The sequence below is a fragment of the Nicotiana sylvestris genome, chromosome 2 (genome assembly GCF_000393655.2).
Source record: "Nicotiana sylvestris chromosome 2, ASM39365v2, whole genome shotgun sequence".
NCBI classification, from domain to species: Eukaryota; Viridiplantae; Streptophyta; class Magnoliopsida; order Solanales; family Solanaceae; genus Nicotiana; species Nicotiana sylvestris.
The window spans coordinates 58,902,925-58,919,142 of record NC_091058.1 but is presented as its reverse complement, the minus strand read 5'-3'; the positions used below and the strand labels follow the sequence as shown (position 1 = coordinate 58,919,142).

The 16,218-nt window shown below is 41.2% G+C and overlaps 1 protein-coding gene across 1 annotated transcript; it reads left to right on the top strand.

Moving 5' to 3' along the window:
- The first annotated feature begins 5,797 nt into the window (after positions 1-5,797).
- On the top strand, positions 5,798-7,856 carry LOC138884955 (uncharacterized). The gene is made up of 2 exons (XM_070165834.1): positions 5,798-6,754; positions 7,458-7,856. The coding sequence occupies exons 1-2, from the start codon at positions 5,798-5,800 to the stop codon at positions 7,854-7,856; spliced, it is 1,356 nt and encodes a 451-aa protein (XP_070021935.1).
- The last annotated feature ends 8,362 nt before the right edge of the window (positions 7,857-16,218 follow it).

Here is a 16,218-nt window from a genome sequence, read left to right as displayed (position 1 = left end):
AGGAGAGAGAATTTACGTGGTTTTTAAAAATCCCGGTATTTGAAAATATACCGAAACTCTGCCGACTTTTTGAAAAAAAAAAAGAGAAAACGTATTTCAAAAGAGTGAGTTAAATATCATATTTTTGTGTCAAAACTGACCGAACTACGCAGGTCTGATTATCACCGGATGTGGGATACGTAGGCAACCCACAAAAGTTCGGCCTCATTTTTACTAAATAATAAAATAAAAGGTGTTACAGGGCTTTGGTCAAAATAATAAAGCCGACCCGGCTTCGGTTTATTTTTAAGTCGTTTCTTACTGGAATAGCCTTAGATTACATTCCAATTGTCAAATGGTTATTTTCGGGAGAAACATGAAAGTTTTCTTAAAAGGTGTCTTTTTCTTTTAAAATACTTACCCCCGGCCTCAACATTCATTTGGAATTGTGAAGGGGTCACGTTTGCAAAAACGACCATTTTGCTAACATAGCAATAAAAGGGGTCCTTGTCCATTGAATTTTTTTTAGAAAACTTGTTTTGCAAAAAGAGTCCACAAGCGTTAACCCTAACCTTAACCCTCCACAGGTACAAATGAATATCGTCCAAGAATCATCGCAATCTGTCATAGAAAGGGCTCGGATGCAGCTACGTAAGTGGTGGGGTGATTTAGATGAAGATGACCAACTTTGGGTAAAAGAGCAGTTGGGTTCCCTGGTAGACATCATGCACATCAAACCACGGGAGGATTTAATTAAGGCTTTGGTGACCTTTTGGGATCCTGTTCACAATGTATTCCATTTCTCGGATTTTGAGCTCACACCCACTCTGGAAGAAATACCGGGTATATTTATTTCGGTCAAGAGTTAAGAAAGCAGCAACTCATATTCCCTAGGGTCCCCTCAGTACACAAATTCTTCGATCTTTTGAAAATTAGCAAACAAATGAGCAAGGACCACGCAAGCAAAGGTAGTTGTTCGTTCTACTTCCTGAATTTCAGGTTTGGGCACTCGGCCGGGTTTGAAACACATAAAAAGGGGTTGAGTAACAAATAAGACAAGAGCATATGGCAAATTCATCGTTTGTTTGCTTTTATCGTGGCATTCCTGGGAATCATGGTATTTCCATATTCTGAGGGTACAATAGACCTTCATGTGGACAGAATTGCATAGGTCCTCGTCGACAAAAAATATCACACACTTGTCCCACTAGTGCTGGCGGAGATTTACCGGGCATTAACATTGTGCAAATCTGGGGGCTCAATTTTTCGAAGGCTGCAATATTCTTCTTCAAATGTGGATGATCGAACACCTTCGCCGTCATCATAAGTTCATGAGATATGCTTCAGACGGGAACAATTTCATCAAAAAGTATGAGGAAAGGGTGGAAGACTACAAACCGCCGGAAGGGTTTGAAGCCTGGGTTTCCTAATAGAGAAAATTGAGAGCAAATCAAATTGAATGGACCATGGATGGCTCCCGATAACAGAGATCATATAAATGATCGCTTCAAAAAGCTACTTGATGATGATGGGAGCAAGAAGTATACAACCATATTCCCTACAAAGAGTTCTAAGACAACTGGAAAGATATCAGGTGATACCCGAAGAGGCAGACCTAAGCACCCAAGTCATTGAACTACACACGGAAGCAGCGATCCCTGAGGCTTTAGTTCAAAGGGACTGGATTTGTTGTCGGTATCTAAAAAGTAACACCCAGGTACCAGACCCGGCTAAGGGCTAAATTGATCCCAATTATGCTACTTGGTTTGAAAGGAGTTTTCATGTGAACAATGAGTCGGAGCCTGAGCCCGAACCCGTGAGGCCCGCCAAAAGGCCCCATGTTCAAGCCTTTGGTGACAAAATTCAAGAAAGGTTAGCCTGGGGGGGAAAGGAAAAGGAATATCAGGCCAACATTCATGCTTTGCGAGAAAAGTTGAGAAATATCACCTTCAATAATGATTTATAGGCACAAGAGGCCGAGGGTGAGAGGAGAAGATTGGTTCGAGAAAATGAAGCTCTTAGGGCCTAGGTTAGATAGCTGAAAAAAGCAGCCGAGAACCCGGGCAGAAGCAAGAAAGATGAAATGCTCATTTACAACCTTATTCAAAAGGTTCATGACTATGAAGATGACCTGTATAAAGCTGAGTCTGAACTAGCAAAATCACGAACGGGGTTGGCTAAAAATGCTGAGGGGCGTGCAGCTTTCATTCAACAGAAGAAACAAAGTTATGAAAGAGGGGTCACAGGTTGGGAAAAGAAGATTAGCAACCTCGAAGGTGAAATGGCTAAACAAGACAAGAAGTTTAAAGCCAAGAGGGAACATCGTTACGCTATGATGACATGATTAGAAGGGTATCTACAGCACTTGCAAGAGCAAAATCACACTGCCACCCAGGTCTTAGAAGCTAGATCCCAACAGATTGGGCGTTTGCTACAAGAAAAGGGCATCATAAGAGAAAGGGTCAGGAGGATTGCTGACTACATCGCAATGAAATGCAGTGCGTGTGAGGACATGACCAGATCCATATTTTTCGCCACTGTAATGATCTTTGTCCGTCAGATAATGGAGGATCTATATCGGATCCAAGATGACATAGCAAGTAGGCCCGCTACAAGACCAGTTGGTGTTCCTAGGACAGGGTTGGAGGCACTGATGTTTTCTTGATTGTATTTTCTTTTTCTTTTCGAGTATGTATTTTCATTTTTTTTAAAAGAGCATGTTTTGAGTCTATTTTAAATTCCTAGAAAAGTTATGTCCTGAGTCTGTTTAAAGTCTTAAAGTCCTAGAAACGTATGTTTCGAGTCTTTTGTAATTCAGTAAAGTTATATTAATGAAAATTTGAAAAAACACAAAAATTGTTCTTTTATTTTTCGCATTTACCTCTTGAACTACGTTATGATCTAATTTGCACGGTGTCGTGATACGTAGAAAATCCTCATCAGATCCGATCATGATTTCTGTAAGCAATTTAAATAAAAGAAGGAAAAACCGAGAGAAACCCAAAAGAAAGAAGAATAGAAAAATGAAAAAGAAGAGAAAGGAAAGAAAAGAGAGGAAAATAAGGAATAAGAGATGAGACAAGAAGAGAAAATTGGGGAAAGTAAGCAAAAACCAGGATGAAGCATGCAAACCGCTGCGAAACATGTAGAAACACATTCAACTGTATAGGTGCATCACACCCCAACGTGTGATTACCTATGTGTTATTTGTTTCAAACTGACATGTTTGTTGTCTACTGTTAAGCCAGGTTTTACAATAAGGTGGTTGGTTTTGTGGTAGTCTGGCTTCGCATCCATACTTCACAAGGTCGAAGGGTAGCATTGAAATGTCTTCGAAAATGACTCTGCCAACAATTCCTATTGTGGATAATAGTCCAATCTCGGGCATCCCAACTTCAGAATCGGCAGCTGCTGAGGAAAATAGAATTTTGCGTCTCCGCATAATGAAAATGTGGGATGCCTAGGCCAATGGAAGAGAACCACCAAGTGTGATCCATGGGTTCCCTGAGCTTTTTCCTAGGCAAGTGGAACCTCCAACATCCCGATCAGTCACCCCAATACCCCACTGGGATATCCTACCATCTCGGCCCACTTCGTTGGAACACCTTCTGATGTTTGCCCCCAGGTGTTAGCTTCAGGTGCGGCTTCAAATATCTTCACTGCTCTGCCTTGCTCAGCTACTACACAGCCTACACTGCCTAGGCCTAGTTTTGACCCATCATCCTTCACCTTCCAAACACCATCTTTCCCACTCGAACCTACACAGTTCCCCACCTATACCTACTCTCAACCACCCCGGTATGAGTTCACAGCAGGGCAAGAGAAAGCCATCAAAACCCCTGAGCAAGAGAAGATTGCGAGAAAGATGAGGAGCATGGAGCAGAGTCTCAAAAACATACAGGGTTTGAGTGGACAGAAAAGTGTATCCTATGCCGACTTATGTATGTTCCCTCACGTGCATCTGCCATTGGGATTCAAAACCCCAAAGTTTGAGAAATATGACGTGCACGGGGATCCCATTGCCCACCTCAAAAGATATTGTAACCAGTTGCGGGGAGTGGGTAGAAAAGAGGAGCTCCTCATGGCCTACTTTGGAGAGAGTTTAGTCGGAATCGCATCTGAATGGTATATGGACCAAGATATATCTCGTTGGCACTTTGTCAGGCAATTTTAGTACAATATCGACATTGCACCAGACAGAAACTCATTAACAAATCTAAAGAAGAAGTCCTCTGAAAGCTTCGGGGAGTACGCTGTCAAGTGGCGTGAGCAAGCCTCTAGGGAAAAGCCTCCAATGGACGAGATTGGAATGGTCACGGTTTTCCTCCAAGCCTAAGAGGCTGATTATTTTCAAAACATGATGTCAGCAACGGGTAAACCGTTTGCCGAAGCCATTAAAATCGGCGAAATGGTTTAAAATGGGTTGAAAACAGGGCGGATCTAGAGCCAGTCTGCTATAAGGGATACTTCCCAAGCCATCAAGGTTGGGTTTGGAGGATTAGCGAGTCGAAAGAACAAAGAAGAAATGTCAATGGCGACTTTGAGTGAAGGAAACCTCGTCTACCCAAACCTTTTTTTCTCTGAAAGAATCCCACAACATTACTATCCCCACCAAGATGTAGCTTATATTCCTCAGCCATACACAGTGATGAATGCCCAACCCTATGTCAGGCCACAACAACAATTTAACCAGAACAAAGCTCTACTTCCCAGAAAACCACCTCCTTACCTAGCTCACTTCAATCCTCGACCTCCACAAAACAACTCTCGTGCCCGGGAACCACTAAGGGGAACAAACTTCACACCCATTGGTGAGTCCTATTCTAACGTATTTCCCAAATTGGTCCAAATAGGTTTGCTGCAACCTGTACCCCCAAATAGGCAAAACCCAGATTCACCCTCTTACCAACGTGGCACCCGGTGTGCTTATCATTTAGGGGATGAAGGGCATGATATAGAAAATTGTTGGACTTTGAAGAGGGCTATGGAAGATCTGATAGAACAAAAGAGAATAGTGCTAAGGGACAAATATATTCCCAATGTAACCAACAATCCACTACCGGCTCACAACAACGGGCCGGTTATTGGGATGATTTGTGAAGACAAGGAATTTGACCCATCTCTAACAGCCATCATTATTATAGCTGATGTGGGAAAGGAGCCAAGAGTTGTCACGAAACAAGATAAGGGGGAGAAAAAGACTAAAGCCACCCCTCAAAAGATGGAAAAGAAAGTAGAAGTTGAAACTGGGGCAGTGCCTTCCAAAGATGTCGTTCTCTATGTCCCTCAAGGCCGCAGAAAAGAACAGATGGTGTTGAGTCCTCCTAGAAGGATTGAGCTAAACAAAGGAGCTCAAATGTATGTGCCCAAGGGGACGTACGTGATGCAGGGGCCAATAATTCCACCAAGGCTGAGTGAGCACGTGGTTATTGGCCGCGCTCCACAAAGGCCTATGACGGATCCCACCGCTGTGCCATGGAACTATAACAAATTGGTAGTGACTTACAAAGGGAAATAGATATTGGCAGAAGTTCAGGAAAATAGCCCGACTAAGAAGTACTTCAATTTGGAAGAGGTGAATAACGCCACGAAAAAGCATTTCCGACCTAAGAAACCGGTGAGTGCTGAGGAAGCAGAGGCTTTCTTTCAGAAAATAAAAATGGCAGATTACGAGATAATCGACTAGCTTCAAAAGTCTCCCGCTCAAGTCTCTCTGTTATCTTTGTTGATGAACTCCACTGAACATCAAAAGGTATTGATCAAAACCCTCGACAAAGCATATGTACCCATTGGAACCATGGTAGAACAATTGGAAACAATGGCAGAGAGGTTTTTTGCAATCAACCAAATCTCCTTCAACAAGAATGATCTGCCCCCGGAGGGGGATGCACATAACAAAGCCCTTCACCTGACTGTGAAATGCGAAGGGTACTACGTAAAAAGGGTCATGCTAGATGGCGGGTCTAGGGTAGACATTTGCCCACTCTCAACTCTGCAGCGTATGGAAATCGGTACTAAGAGAATCAGACACAACAACATGTGTGTACGTGCCTTTGACGGCATAAAGAGGGATACAATAGGTGAAATTGATCTGATTCTAACAATCAGCTCGGTAGACTTCGAAGTGACCTTCCAGGTTTTGAACATGGACACTTCCCACAATTTTCTCTTGGGAAGGCCGTGGATTCATTCAGCGGGGGCTGTGCCATCTACTCTCCACCAGATGGTGAAGTTTGAACATGAAGACCAAAAGATTGTGGTTCATGGGGAAGATGAACAATCAATTTATCGGGATCCGTCAGTCCCGTGTCTTGAAGCAAGAGAGGGGAGTGATCATATAGTCTATCAGGCCTTTGAAATTGTGGTCGCAGACCAGTACGAAGAAGGAAAACCTTGCCCCCGACCCTTCCTTTCTAATTCATCAATCATGGTGGCCAAAGAAATGGTCAGGCATGGCTACAAAACTGTGAAGGGGATTGGGAGATCATTGCAAGGAATAGCCGAACCTGTCACCCTGACCGCCAGTGAAAAGTTCTTTGGGGTAGGATTCCGACCCACTCCAGCTGATGTAAAATGGGCAGATGATAGAAAGAATGATGGTTGGGTCTTGCCTCAGCCAATGCCGCATCTGTACAGAACATTTGTCATGCCGAAATACAATGAGGAAGATGAGGCGTTTATGGTTGAAGAAATCAAAGAAATCTGTGGGGCCATGCGTAAGATACTGTATGAAACCCACATGGTCCAACCAGGGGAAGGCTCAAGCACCACTGAGGTGCTATATATGGGACCAAATGCCAAACTGCAGAATTGGAAGGCTACATCATTCCCAATCAAGCGAGAGTCCCGGTAGACTTGTCCTGTCACTTTTTCTGCATCACGAGTTATTCTAAGGTGTAACTCGGATGTTTTCTTTAGTTTCCTATCTTTTAATTTTCAATGTAAAACCTGTTATCTTCAAATTCAACGAAATGAGATCAATATTTCATCGTTCATCTTTTTTTTATTTCTTCTGATTTTTGTTATTTTTCTCTTTATTTTCTTATTTCAATTCTGATAATGCGGCTTTAAATAACATGACATGCTTGCGGACTTCATGCCCAGATCCAAAAATACTGTTTAACTATGAAATAATTAACCAAGAAGTAGACTATGATGAAGAAGAGGCTTTTAGGGAAATAAATTGAGAATTGGAGCAATTTGAGAATAAACCTAAGCCGAACTTAAATGATATTGAGCTGGTAAACTTGGGTAGTTCAGAAGAGGTCCAAGAGACCATGATAAGCATTCACACAGATGAAAGAACTAGGGATGCTTTAGTCCAACTTTTTTTTGAGTTCAAAGATGTGTTTGCTTGTTCATATGATGACATGCCCGGACTGAGTGTTGATTTAGTGGTTCATAAGTTTCCAACTTACCCTGATTATCCCCCTACTCAACAAAAGCAAAGAAAATTTGAAACTGATATCAGTGACTAGATCAAAGAAGAGGTCACAAAACAGTTGAAAATAGGGGTGATCCAAGTGGTTCGATACACCACTTGGTTAGCCAATGTAGTTCCAGTGCCAAAGAAAGATGGGAAAACCCGAGTGCGTGTGGATTACAGAGATCTGAACAAAGCAAGTCCTAAAGATAATTTCCATTTGCCAAATATCCACAACCTCGTTGACAACTGTGCCAAATATGAGATACAATCTTTTGTGGATTGTTATGCAGGGTATCATCAAGTCTTAATGGATGAGGAAGATGTAGAGAAGAGAGAGTTTACGACACCTTGGGGAACCTATTGCTACAGGGTCATGCCTTTTGGTCTGAAGAATGCCGGGGCAACCTACATGAGAGCCATGACCAACATTTTCCATGATATGATGCACTAAGAGATAGAGGTGTATGTGGACGACGTGATCATCAAGTCCAAAACTCAAGATGACCATGTGCGAGATTTGAGAAAATTCTTCGAGCGGCTGTGTAAATATGATCTAAAGCTAAATCCAGCCAAATGTGCATTTGGGGTTCCATATGGAAAACTTTTGGGATTCGTAGTTAGTCAGAGGGGCATCGAGTTAGACCCAACCAAGATAAAGTCCATTCGAGATTTGCCTCCTCCAAGAACCAAGAAAGATGTTATGAGTTTGCTCGGAAGATTGAACTACATCAGCCGATTCATTGCCCAGTTGACATCTACATGTGAACCCGTTTTCAAGCTGTTAAAGAAAAATGCAACAATTAAATGGATAGGCGAGTGTGAAGAAGCTTTTAACAAAATCAAATAATACTTGTCGAACCCGCCAGTATTGGTCCCGACTGAACCGGGAAGGCCTCTCTTCTTATATCTGATAGTCTTGGAGAATTCTTTTGGATGTGTCCTCGAACAACATGACGTGACCGGGAGGAAGGTACAGGCAATCTACTATTTGAGCAAAAAGTTTACAAGCTACGAGGCCAAATATACCTTGTTGGAAAGAACTTGTTGCGCTTTAACTTGGGTTGCTCAGAAGCTAAGGCATTACTTGCTGACCTACACCACCTACCTCATTACCAGGTTGGACCCTTTAAAGTACATATTCCAGAAACCAATGCTCACTGGGAGGTTAGAAAAGTGGCAGATCTTGCTCACTGAATTTGACATAGTCTACGTCACTCGCACAACAATGAAAGCCTAGGCATTAGCAGATCACTTGGCTGAAAACCCAGTTGATGATGAATACCAACCTTTCAACACCTACTTTCCTGATGAAGAGGTAAAATCAGTTGAGGCAATATCCGAGGACACCAATGCATGGAAAATGTTCTTTGATGGAGCAGTAAATGCAAAAGGTGTTGGGATTGGGGCAATCTTGATCTCCCCCACTGGTCAACATTATCCAGCCACAACCAGGCTTCAGTTTTTCTGCATAAACAACACTGCCGAGTATGAAGCTTGCATTATGGGTATGAACATGGCAATCGACCAAGATGTCGAAGAACTATTAATCATGGGAGACTCAGATTTGATTATCTGACAAGCTCAAGGAGAATGGGAAACCCGAGATGTCAAGCTTATTCCTTATAGGCAACATGTGGAAGAACTTGGCAACCGATTCAAGTCAATAGATTTCAGGTACATCCCTCGTTGACACAATGAACTAGCTGATGCACTTGGTACTTTGGCCTCGATGCTGCCATATCCAGGCAGTGCCCACATTGATCCTTTGGAAATCCAAATCAGAGAAAGGCACGACTACTGTAATATGGTTGAGGCAGAACGAAATGTTCAGCCATGGTATCATGACATCAAAAGATTTTTGAAAACAAATAAATACCCCGAGAAAACCAGTGGAGACCAAAAGAGAACCATTAGACGACATGCAAGTGGTTTCTTCTTGAGTGGTGATGTCTTGTACAAAAGGACCCTGGATCTCAACTTGTTAAGATGTGTTGATGTCGAAAAGGTTGGAAGAATCATATATGAATTGCACGCAGGAGTGTGCAGACCCCACATGAACGGGTATGATTTGGCAAAGAAAATCCTCCAAGCAGGCTACTACATGATGACTATAGAAAGAGACTGTTTCAGTTTTGTTTGGAAGTGTCATCAGTGTCAGGTGCACGGTGATTTGATTCACGCACCTCCCATAGAACTGCATCCCATGTCAGCGCCTTGGCCATTTGTTGTTTGGGGCATGGACGTCATTGGGCCAATCGAGCCAAAAGCCTCAAATAGGCACAGATTCATACTAGTCGCCATCGACTATTTTACTAAATGGGTTGAAGTAATCACTCTCAAATCCGTCACCAAGAAAGTTGTGGTAGATTTTGTGCACTCCAATCTTATCTGCCGTTTTGGCATTCCTACAACTATTATCACAGACAATGTTGCAAACTTGAATAGTCATTTGATGGGGGAGATATGCGAACAGTTCAAGATAACGCATCAGAACTCTACTCCTTATCGGCCTAAAGCCAATGGTGTCGTCGAAGCAGCAAACAAGAACATCAAAAAGATTTTGAGAAAGATGATTCAAAGTTCCAGGCAGTGGCATGAAAAGTTGCCTTTTGCATTGTTGGGGTATCTCACTACTGTGCGCATGTCGGTCGGAGCAACCTCGTACCATTTGGTTTATGGCACTGAAGCAGTAATACCCGCGGAAGTTGAAATCCCTTCTCTCCAGATCATTGTTGAAGCTGAAATTGAAGACAATGAGTGGGTCAAAACTTATCTGGAACAGTTAACCCTGATCGATGAAAAGCGAATGGCCGCAGTCAACCATGGGCAGTTGTACCAACAAAGAATGGCTCGTGCCTACAATAAGAAAGTGCGGCCCAGAAATTTTGAAGTGGGGCAACTCGATTTAAGGGGTATTCTCCCCCATCACCAGGAAGCAAAAGGAAAATTCGCTCCTAATTGGAAGGGCCCATACATCATCAGAAAGATATTGCTAAGATGGGCGTTATACCTGGGAGACATCGAAGGAAATGACCCCAAAGTAGCTGTAAATGCAGACACAGTCAAAAGGTATTATGTCTAACCCTGCTGCAGCAACAACATTATCCGATTGGGATGACGAAGGCTTTCATTCTCTCTACCCCAAACACTCCAATCCTTTACTAACCCTTTAAGCCGGTTCCCTTTTTTTTATTACCCTCTTTGGAACATGGAAGTTATTATTGAAAAAGTGAGGAATGAAAAAAGGAAAAAAAAAAAGGGAAAAAGGAGAAGGAAAAGAAATATACAAAAAAAGGAGGAAGAAAAGATAAAGAAAATGAAAAAAAACGAAAAAGAGAGAAAAAAAGGAAAGGAAAAAGAAAGAGAAAACAAAACAAAATAGAAAAAAAAAGTTTCCCTAAACTACGTTCGACTTGATTCTGAAAGGATACGTAAGCAGCCTCTCTCTGGGGTTCAGTCACACCAAAACAAAAATCCAGTTTCTCCCAAAAGTGAAACTGTGGCAGATGTTATAATGATTCGGCGATGATCCCGCCCGAACGGTTCCAAAGTTGTAATTCGATCCAAGTTCTTATTACCCAAACCTGGTTCAAGTCCTTCCGATCAATCGACAAAAGGTTTTTCAAATCGAAGAACGCAGCTATTTGGATCCGATGCATTCAATATGAGAGAAATAAAATGAGAGAGCCTTATTGGTGAAAACCTATGGGCACCGTAAGGCGATGTGAGCAGAGAAATCGAAAATGAGAGAGTCTTGTTAGGGAAAACTCGCAAAAAGCATTATAAGGCGACAGTGAGAAGAGAAATGAGGGAGGTTGATTGGTGAAAACCCGCAAAGGGCGCCGTTGATCAAAAAGGAGAATCCCTTATCATCATTGGTATTAAAAGAGTCCTGGCAAGGTTTCTTGGTTTCAGAACATGGGTCGCAATAAGTTTATTAGAAGTTGAAAGTTTGTGCAGATCGGACATCCAGTCCAAGAAGCATGTGATGCCTATTGAAGTCTGTATGCATCTCAGATAAGTCCTTCTTTCCTCCCCGAAAGGGACACTTCCCTTTAAAATTCATTTCTTGTCCTTTACTTTTCCTTGAATCCTTTTGGGTCTAACTCTGTTTCCGAAACTAATACAAAGAAAAGGTGGCAAGATTGGTTTTACGGGGTTCTGCTTAATAAAGGCCAAATCCAAAGAAAGTACCTAGCTTCAGCGAGTGCATCAAGTCGACCCTGGCTAGCCATGATGGTCGATGCTCTGAAACCCAAAGTTATTAAAAATGAAAGGAAGCCAAGTCAAAATCCCCTGGAAGCAGAATAAAGTGAAAGGACCAAAGCCCAATACGGGCGAGCTATCACGATAAATTTTTGAAAAGTTGAGTCTCTCGATTTAGGAAAGAGATCAATCTTCAGAAAGGCCAGCGAGCAGTAGAGGTTGTCACCAAAAGCTGGGTCGAGATCGAGTGATCAAAACCATCAAGGCCACAAAACGAACCGCTATTTCAAACTAACAATTGTTCTTTGTTTGAAAATAGGAAACGGTGCAATCCAAAGCAACCGTGCAAGAAGTAGGTGCAACCAAAAGGAAATTCGTAAGAGCTAAAAATAGCTTGCAGCAATAATCAATCCAGAAGGGAAGTCTCCTTCAAATTCTTTCCTACATATTTACTCATGTTCTTAAATTAAAAAAAAAAGGAGACTTCCCCGGTATAACACGAGGATCTTTTCCTTTCTCCCTGGCATAACCCAAGGACCTTTTTATTTTATTTCGGCATAACCCGTGGACCTCCCTGCATAACCGAAGGACTTTTTTTCTTTTCTCCCTAGCATAACCCAAGGACCTTTTTTTCTTTTATCCCAGTATAACTCGAGGATCTTTTCCTTTCTCCCTGGCATAACCAAAGGACCTTTTTTCTTTTCTCCCTATCATAACCCAAGGACCTTTTTCTATTATCCCGGCATAACCCGTGGACCTCCCTGGCATAACCCAAGGACCTTTTTCTTTTATCCCGGCATAACCCGTGGACCTCCCTGGCATAACCCAAGAACCTTTTTTCTTTTCTCTCTGGCATAACCCAAGGACCTTTTTCTTTTATCCTGGCATAACCCGTGGACCTCCCTAGCATAACCCAAGGACTTTTTTCTTTTATCTCGGCATAACCCGTGGACCTCCCTGGCATAACCCCAGGACCTTTTTTCTTTTCTCCCTGGCATAACCCAAGGACCTTTTTCTTTTATCCCGTCATAACCCGTGGACCTCCCTGGCATAACCCAAGGACCTTTTTTCTTTTATCCCGGCATAACCCGTGGACCTCCCTGGCATAACCCAAGGACCTTTTTCTTCTTCTCCCGACAGAACCTGTGGACTTCCCTGGCATAACCCAAGGACCTTTTTTTTTATCCCGGCATAACCCATAGACCTCCCCGACATAACCCAATGACCTTTTTTCTTTTCTTCCTGGTGTAACCCAAGGACCTTTTTTGTCCCGGCATAACCCGTGGACCTCCCTGGCATAACCCAAGGACCTTTTATCTTTTATTCCGGCATAACCCGTGGACCTCCCTGGCATAATCCAAGGACTTTTTTCTTCTTCTCCCGGCATAACCCGTGGACCTCCCCGGCATAATCCAGGGACCTTTTTTCTTTCCTCCCGCCATAAACCGAGAACCTTTTTCTTTTCTTCCGGCATAATCCGATGACTTCCCCGTCATAACCCGAGGATCCTTTTTCTTTTTCGGTATAACCCGATCATCTTTCCATCATAACCTGGCAATCTTCCCGATTTAGGGCTTCACTCCCTACTCCCAAGGATACACAATCCTGATTTTTATTGCTTTCAATGAAGAAATAATTTAGATTTTTATTTCAAATAACTCACAAAATTTTTCTAGTGAAAATCGGGGCAGGAAAATTTCGTTCGTTTATTTGTTTTGGTGTCTAGGCAGGTTTGACCTCAAGGTACAGGATTCGATATGACCAAAAATGAATCTCAATCTAAAATAAAGAAAAGAAGAAAAGGAACAAAAGAAGTGAACCCAAAGTGATGAAGTGGAGAAGGACGCGGACTGCTCAAAATTTGATTGAAGTCACAACCTCGCATATCCCGCCTTGATCCAAAGCTGAACAAAGAATCAACACCTACAGTTGATGAACATCAAGATTCAGATCGGAGCCTGCAGCAAGTCCTTGCCAAGACTCAAGATCAAGCTTCAAGAGATTTATAGATAGGAATCTTATAACTCGTAGTTGATAGGTTTAGCTACTTTACCTTTTTATTTTTTCCATATTTTCGATGTAATAAGGAGTTCAGCAAGCAGGAACAACAACAATAACAACAACAATGAAATCACAGCTTTTCGGTAGTCCCAACTATCAAAACTTCCAAAACTACACTGACCTGATTCCTTTATAGCCAAGGATATTTAAGCAACCTCTGAAGCAAGGTTTGGTCAGTCTCTTTCAAAAAATGCTTCTCATGGGGTTTCAAACGGGCAAAAATCACTCGCAATTGCTCATTTTATCTTTGTTCGAAAACCCTTAGCAATTGCTTGTTTACATTCATTAACCTGCAGATTTGTTTGGGAATAAGAACTGATGGAAATTGTTCATATGTCAGCTGTCATGTTACCTTTGTTTGATGGTTATTGTGGGTTTGTTTAATTGTTGATGTTTTTTTTTGGTTTCTACTTTTGCTTCTTCTTCAGCTCTATTTTTTTATGATCTCGGTCAGAATCAGATCTCTTGATGTTTGTATTAGTCTTAGCTTCTTTCGTTTCCTCAACAGATCCATGAATTTTTTTAAAAGTTTTATGAGGGGATTGTTAACAATGAATTGGAGCATTTTGTTTGGTTTAGATTGACTTAGTTTTCTTTCTTCTGTGAAGCTGATTTGTGCGCACATGGAGTGTGTTCAACTTTAAGAGGGCAGATTTGCCTTGTTATGCAATCGTTTTTTTTAAGTTGAGCAAAAGTTAGGAAAAGTTTTTTTGAAGTTATATTGTCATAAGTAGTGGTGTATCTTAATTCACTTTAATGAATGTTTAAGTATGCTAAGTAGTTTGATGTTGTGCTTATAGTGGCATCAAGGTAGCGTGTTCAATATGAGTGCTGTATACTCCCAGCCTAAAATGATATTTTGCTTATGAATTCACTTCTCATCATAGCCCAAGCATTGATTCCCTCTTAAAAATTGGTAGGAAAGAGATAGCATTGCATTTTCTTTATCTATCATCCCTGCGATTATTTGCTAATGCTGGACAAATCTGTACCAAAGGAAGTTTTACTAAAATTTATTTTGAATGTACTATATTTGAAGTCTAAGAAAATAAATCAGTGCAGTATTTTAATTCCAGAATTATACAATTTATTAGTGTCATAGCTTTCATGTAATTAACAGATTTCATATTTCAATGGCTAATTCATCCATGTTCTCGAGTTGTTAAGTATTTCCAGTATGTTTAAATGAAATTGGTCTATCCCTTTTTGTAATTGGTCTAGTGACTAAAGAAGGCCCAAAAGGCCTTCCTTTTAAAAATGGATTCGGCCGTCCAGGAGTTGGGATATGAATTGATTAGAATGGCTCCAACTTTAACCTTTGGCATTTTGCATCATTTCCAATTGTCCAATTAAGGATTTTCTTGGAATGAATTAACATATTTGCATGCCCCTTTCCCTTTAATTAAAACAAATATAAACAAGTAGGCATATGTTAAAACCCCCTTTGAAATAATTTGAGGCGTTCCATGCCCAATAAAATCCCTAAGCCCATGGCCCTCGTATAATTAGTAATAACTCTTTTAGATCAAGGTGCACCATTAATAAATTTTTTCATGGCCCTCGCAAACCTCTTATTAATTTAAATACTCGTAGTTTGCTTTAGGCTCGATTTAGACTAGCATTGTGACTATGTATGCGTTCGCGTAACATAATTGCAAATTTAACTCTAAAAAAGACTCGAGGGATGCGTTCGTGCAACTTCAATCAAACTTTCTTAATAAATCAACAAAAGCGTTATTAATCGTAGACACGTTCGCGTGACATAATTTTAACGCGATAAAAAAAGTTTATACGTACACGTAACTCAATTCTTTAATTACGCATAATTCATGTGATTTAAAAGCGGTAAAAAGATAAATGAACATAGGTCCTAAAATGTGTAGTTAAATAATGTAAGCCAAGTAGTAATCACTAAGCGAACGTGCTAGAACCACGGAACCCGGGAATGCCTAACACCTTCTCCCGGGTTAACTGAATTCTTTATCTAGAATTTCTAGTTCGCAGACTTTAAAAAATAAATATTTCCTCGATTTGGGATTTTAAAATAACCGGTGACTTGGGACACCATATAAACTATCCCAAGTGGCGACTCTGATAAATTAATTAATCCCATCTCGATTTATGTCATTTTAATTGGAAAAACTCCTTTATACCCCTCGGGGTAGTAAAAAGGAGGTGTGACATCTAGGGACGTGCTAGAACCACGGAACCCAGGAATGCCCAACACCTTCCTCCGGGTTAACAGAATTCCTTATCTAGAATTTCTGGTTCGTAGACTTTAAAAAATAAATATTTCCTCAATTTGGGATTTTAAAATAAACCGGTGACTTGGGACACCATATAAACTATCCCAAGTGGCGACTCTGATAAATTAATTAATCTCATCTCGAATTATGTCACTTTAATTGAAAAAACTCCCTTATATACCTCGGGGTAGTAAAAAGGAGGTGTGACATCTAGGGTTGCTGTTTTGGTTGTTCATGGCTTCTCCGTTGTGATTTTGAGCAAAATCACACTATATTAGTTACAATCTTTGAAGTTCTAAG

Coding starts and splice junctions, on each gene's coding strand:
- LOC138884955 (XM_070165834.1), top strand. CDS start 5,798: ATGGCAGAGAGGTTTTTTGCAATCAACCAAATCTCCTTCAACAAGAAT. Junction 6,755..7,457: donor AAGGCTCAAGCACCACTGAG/GTGCTATATATG, acceptor ATCAGTGACTAG/ATCAAAGAAGAGGTCACAAA.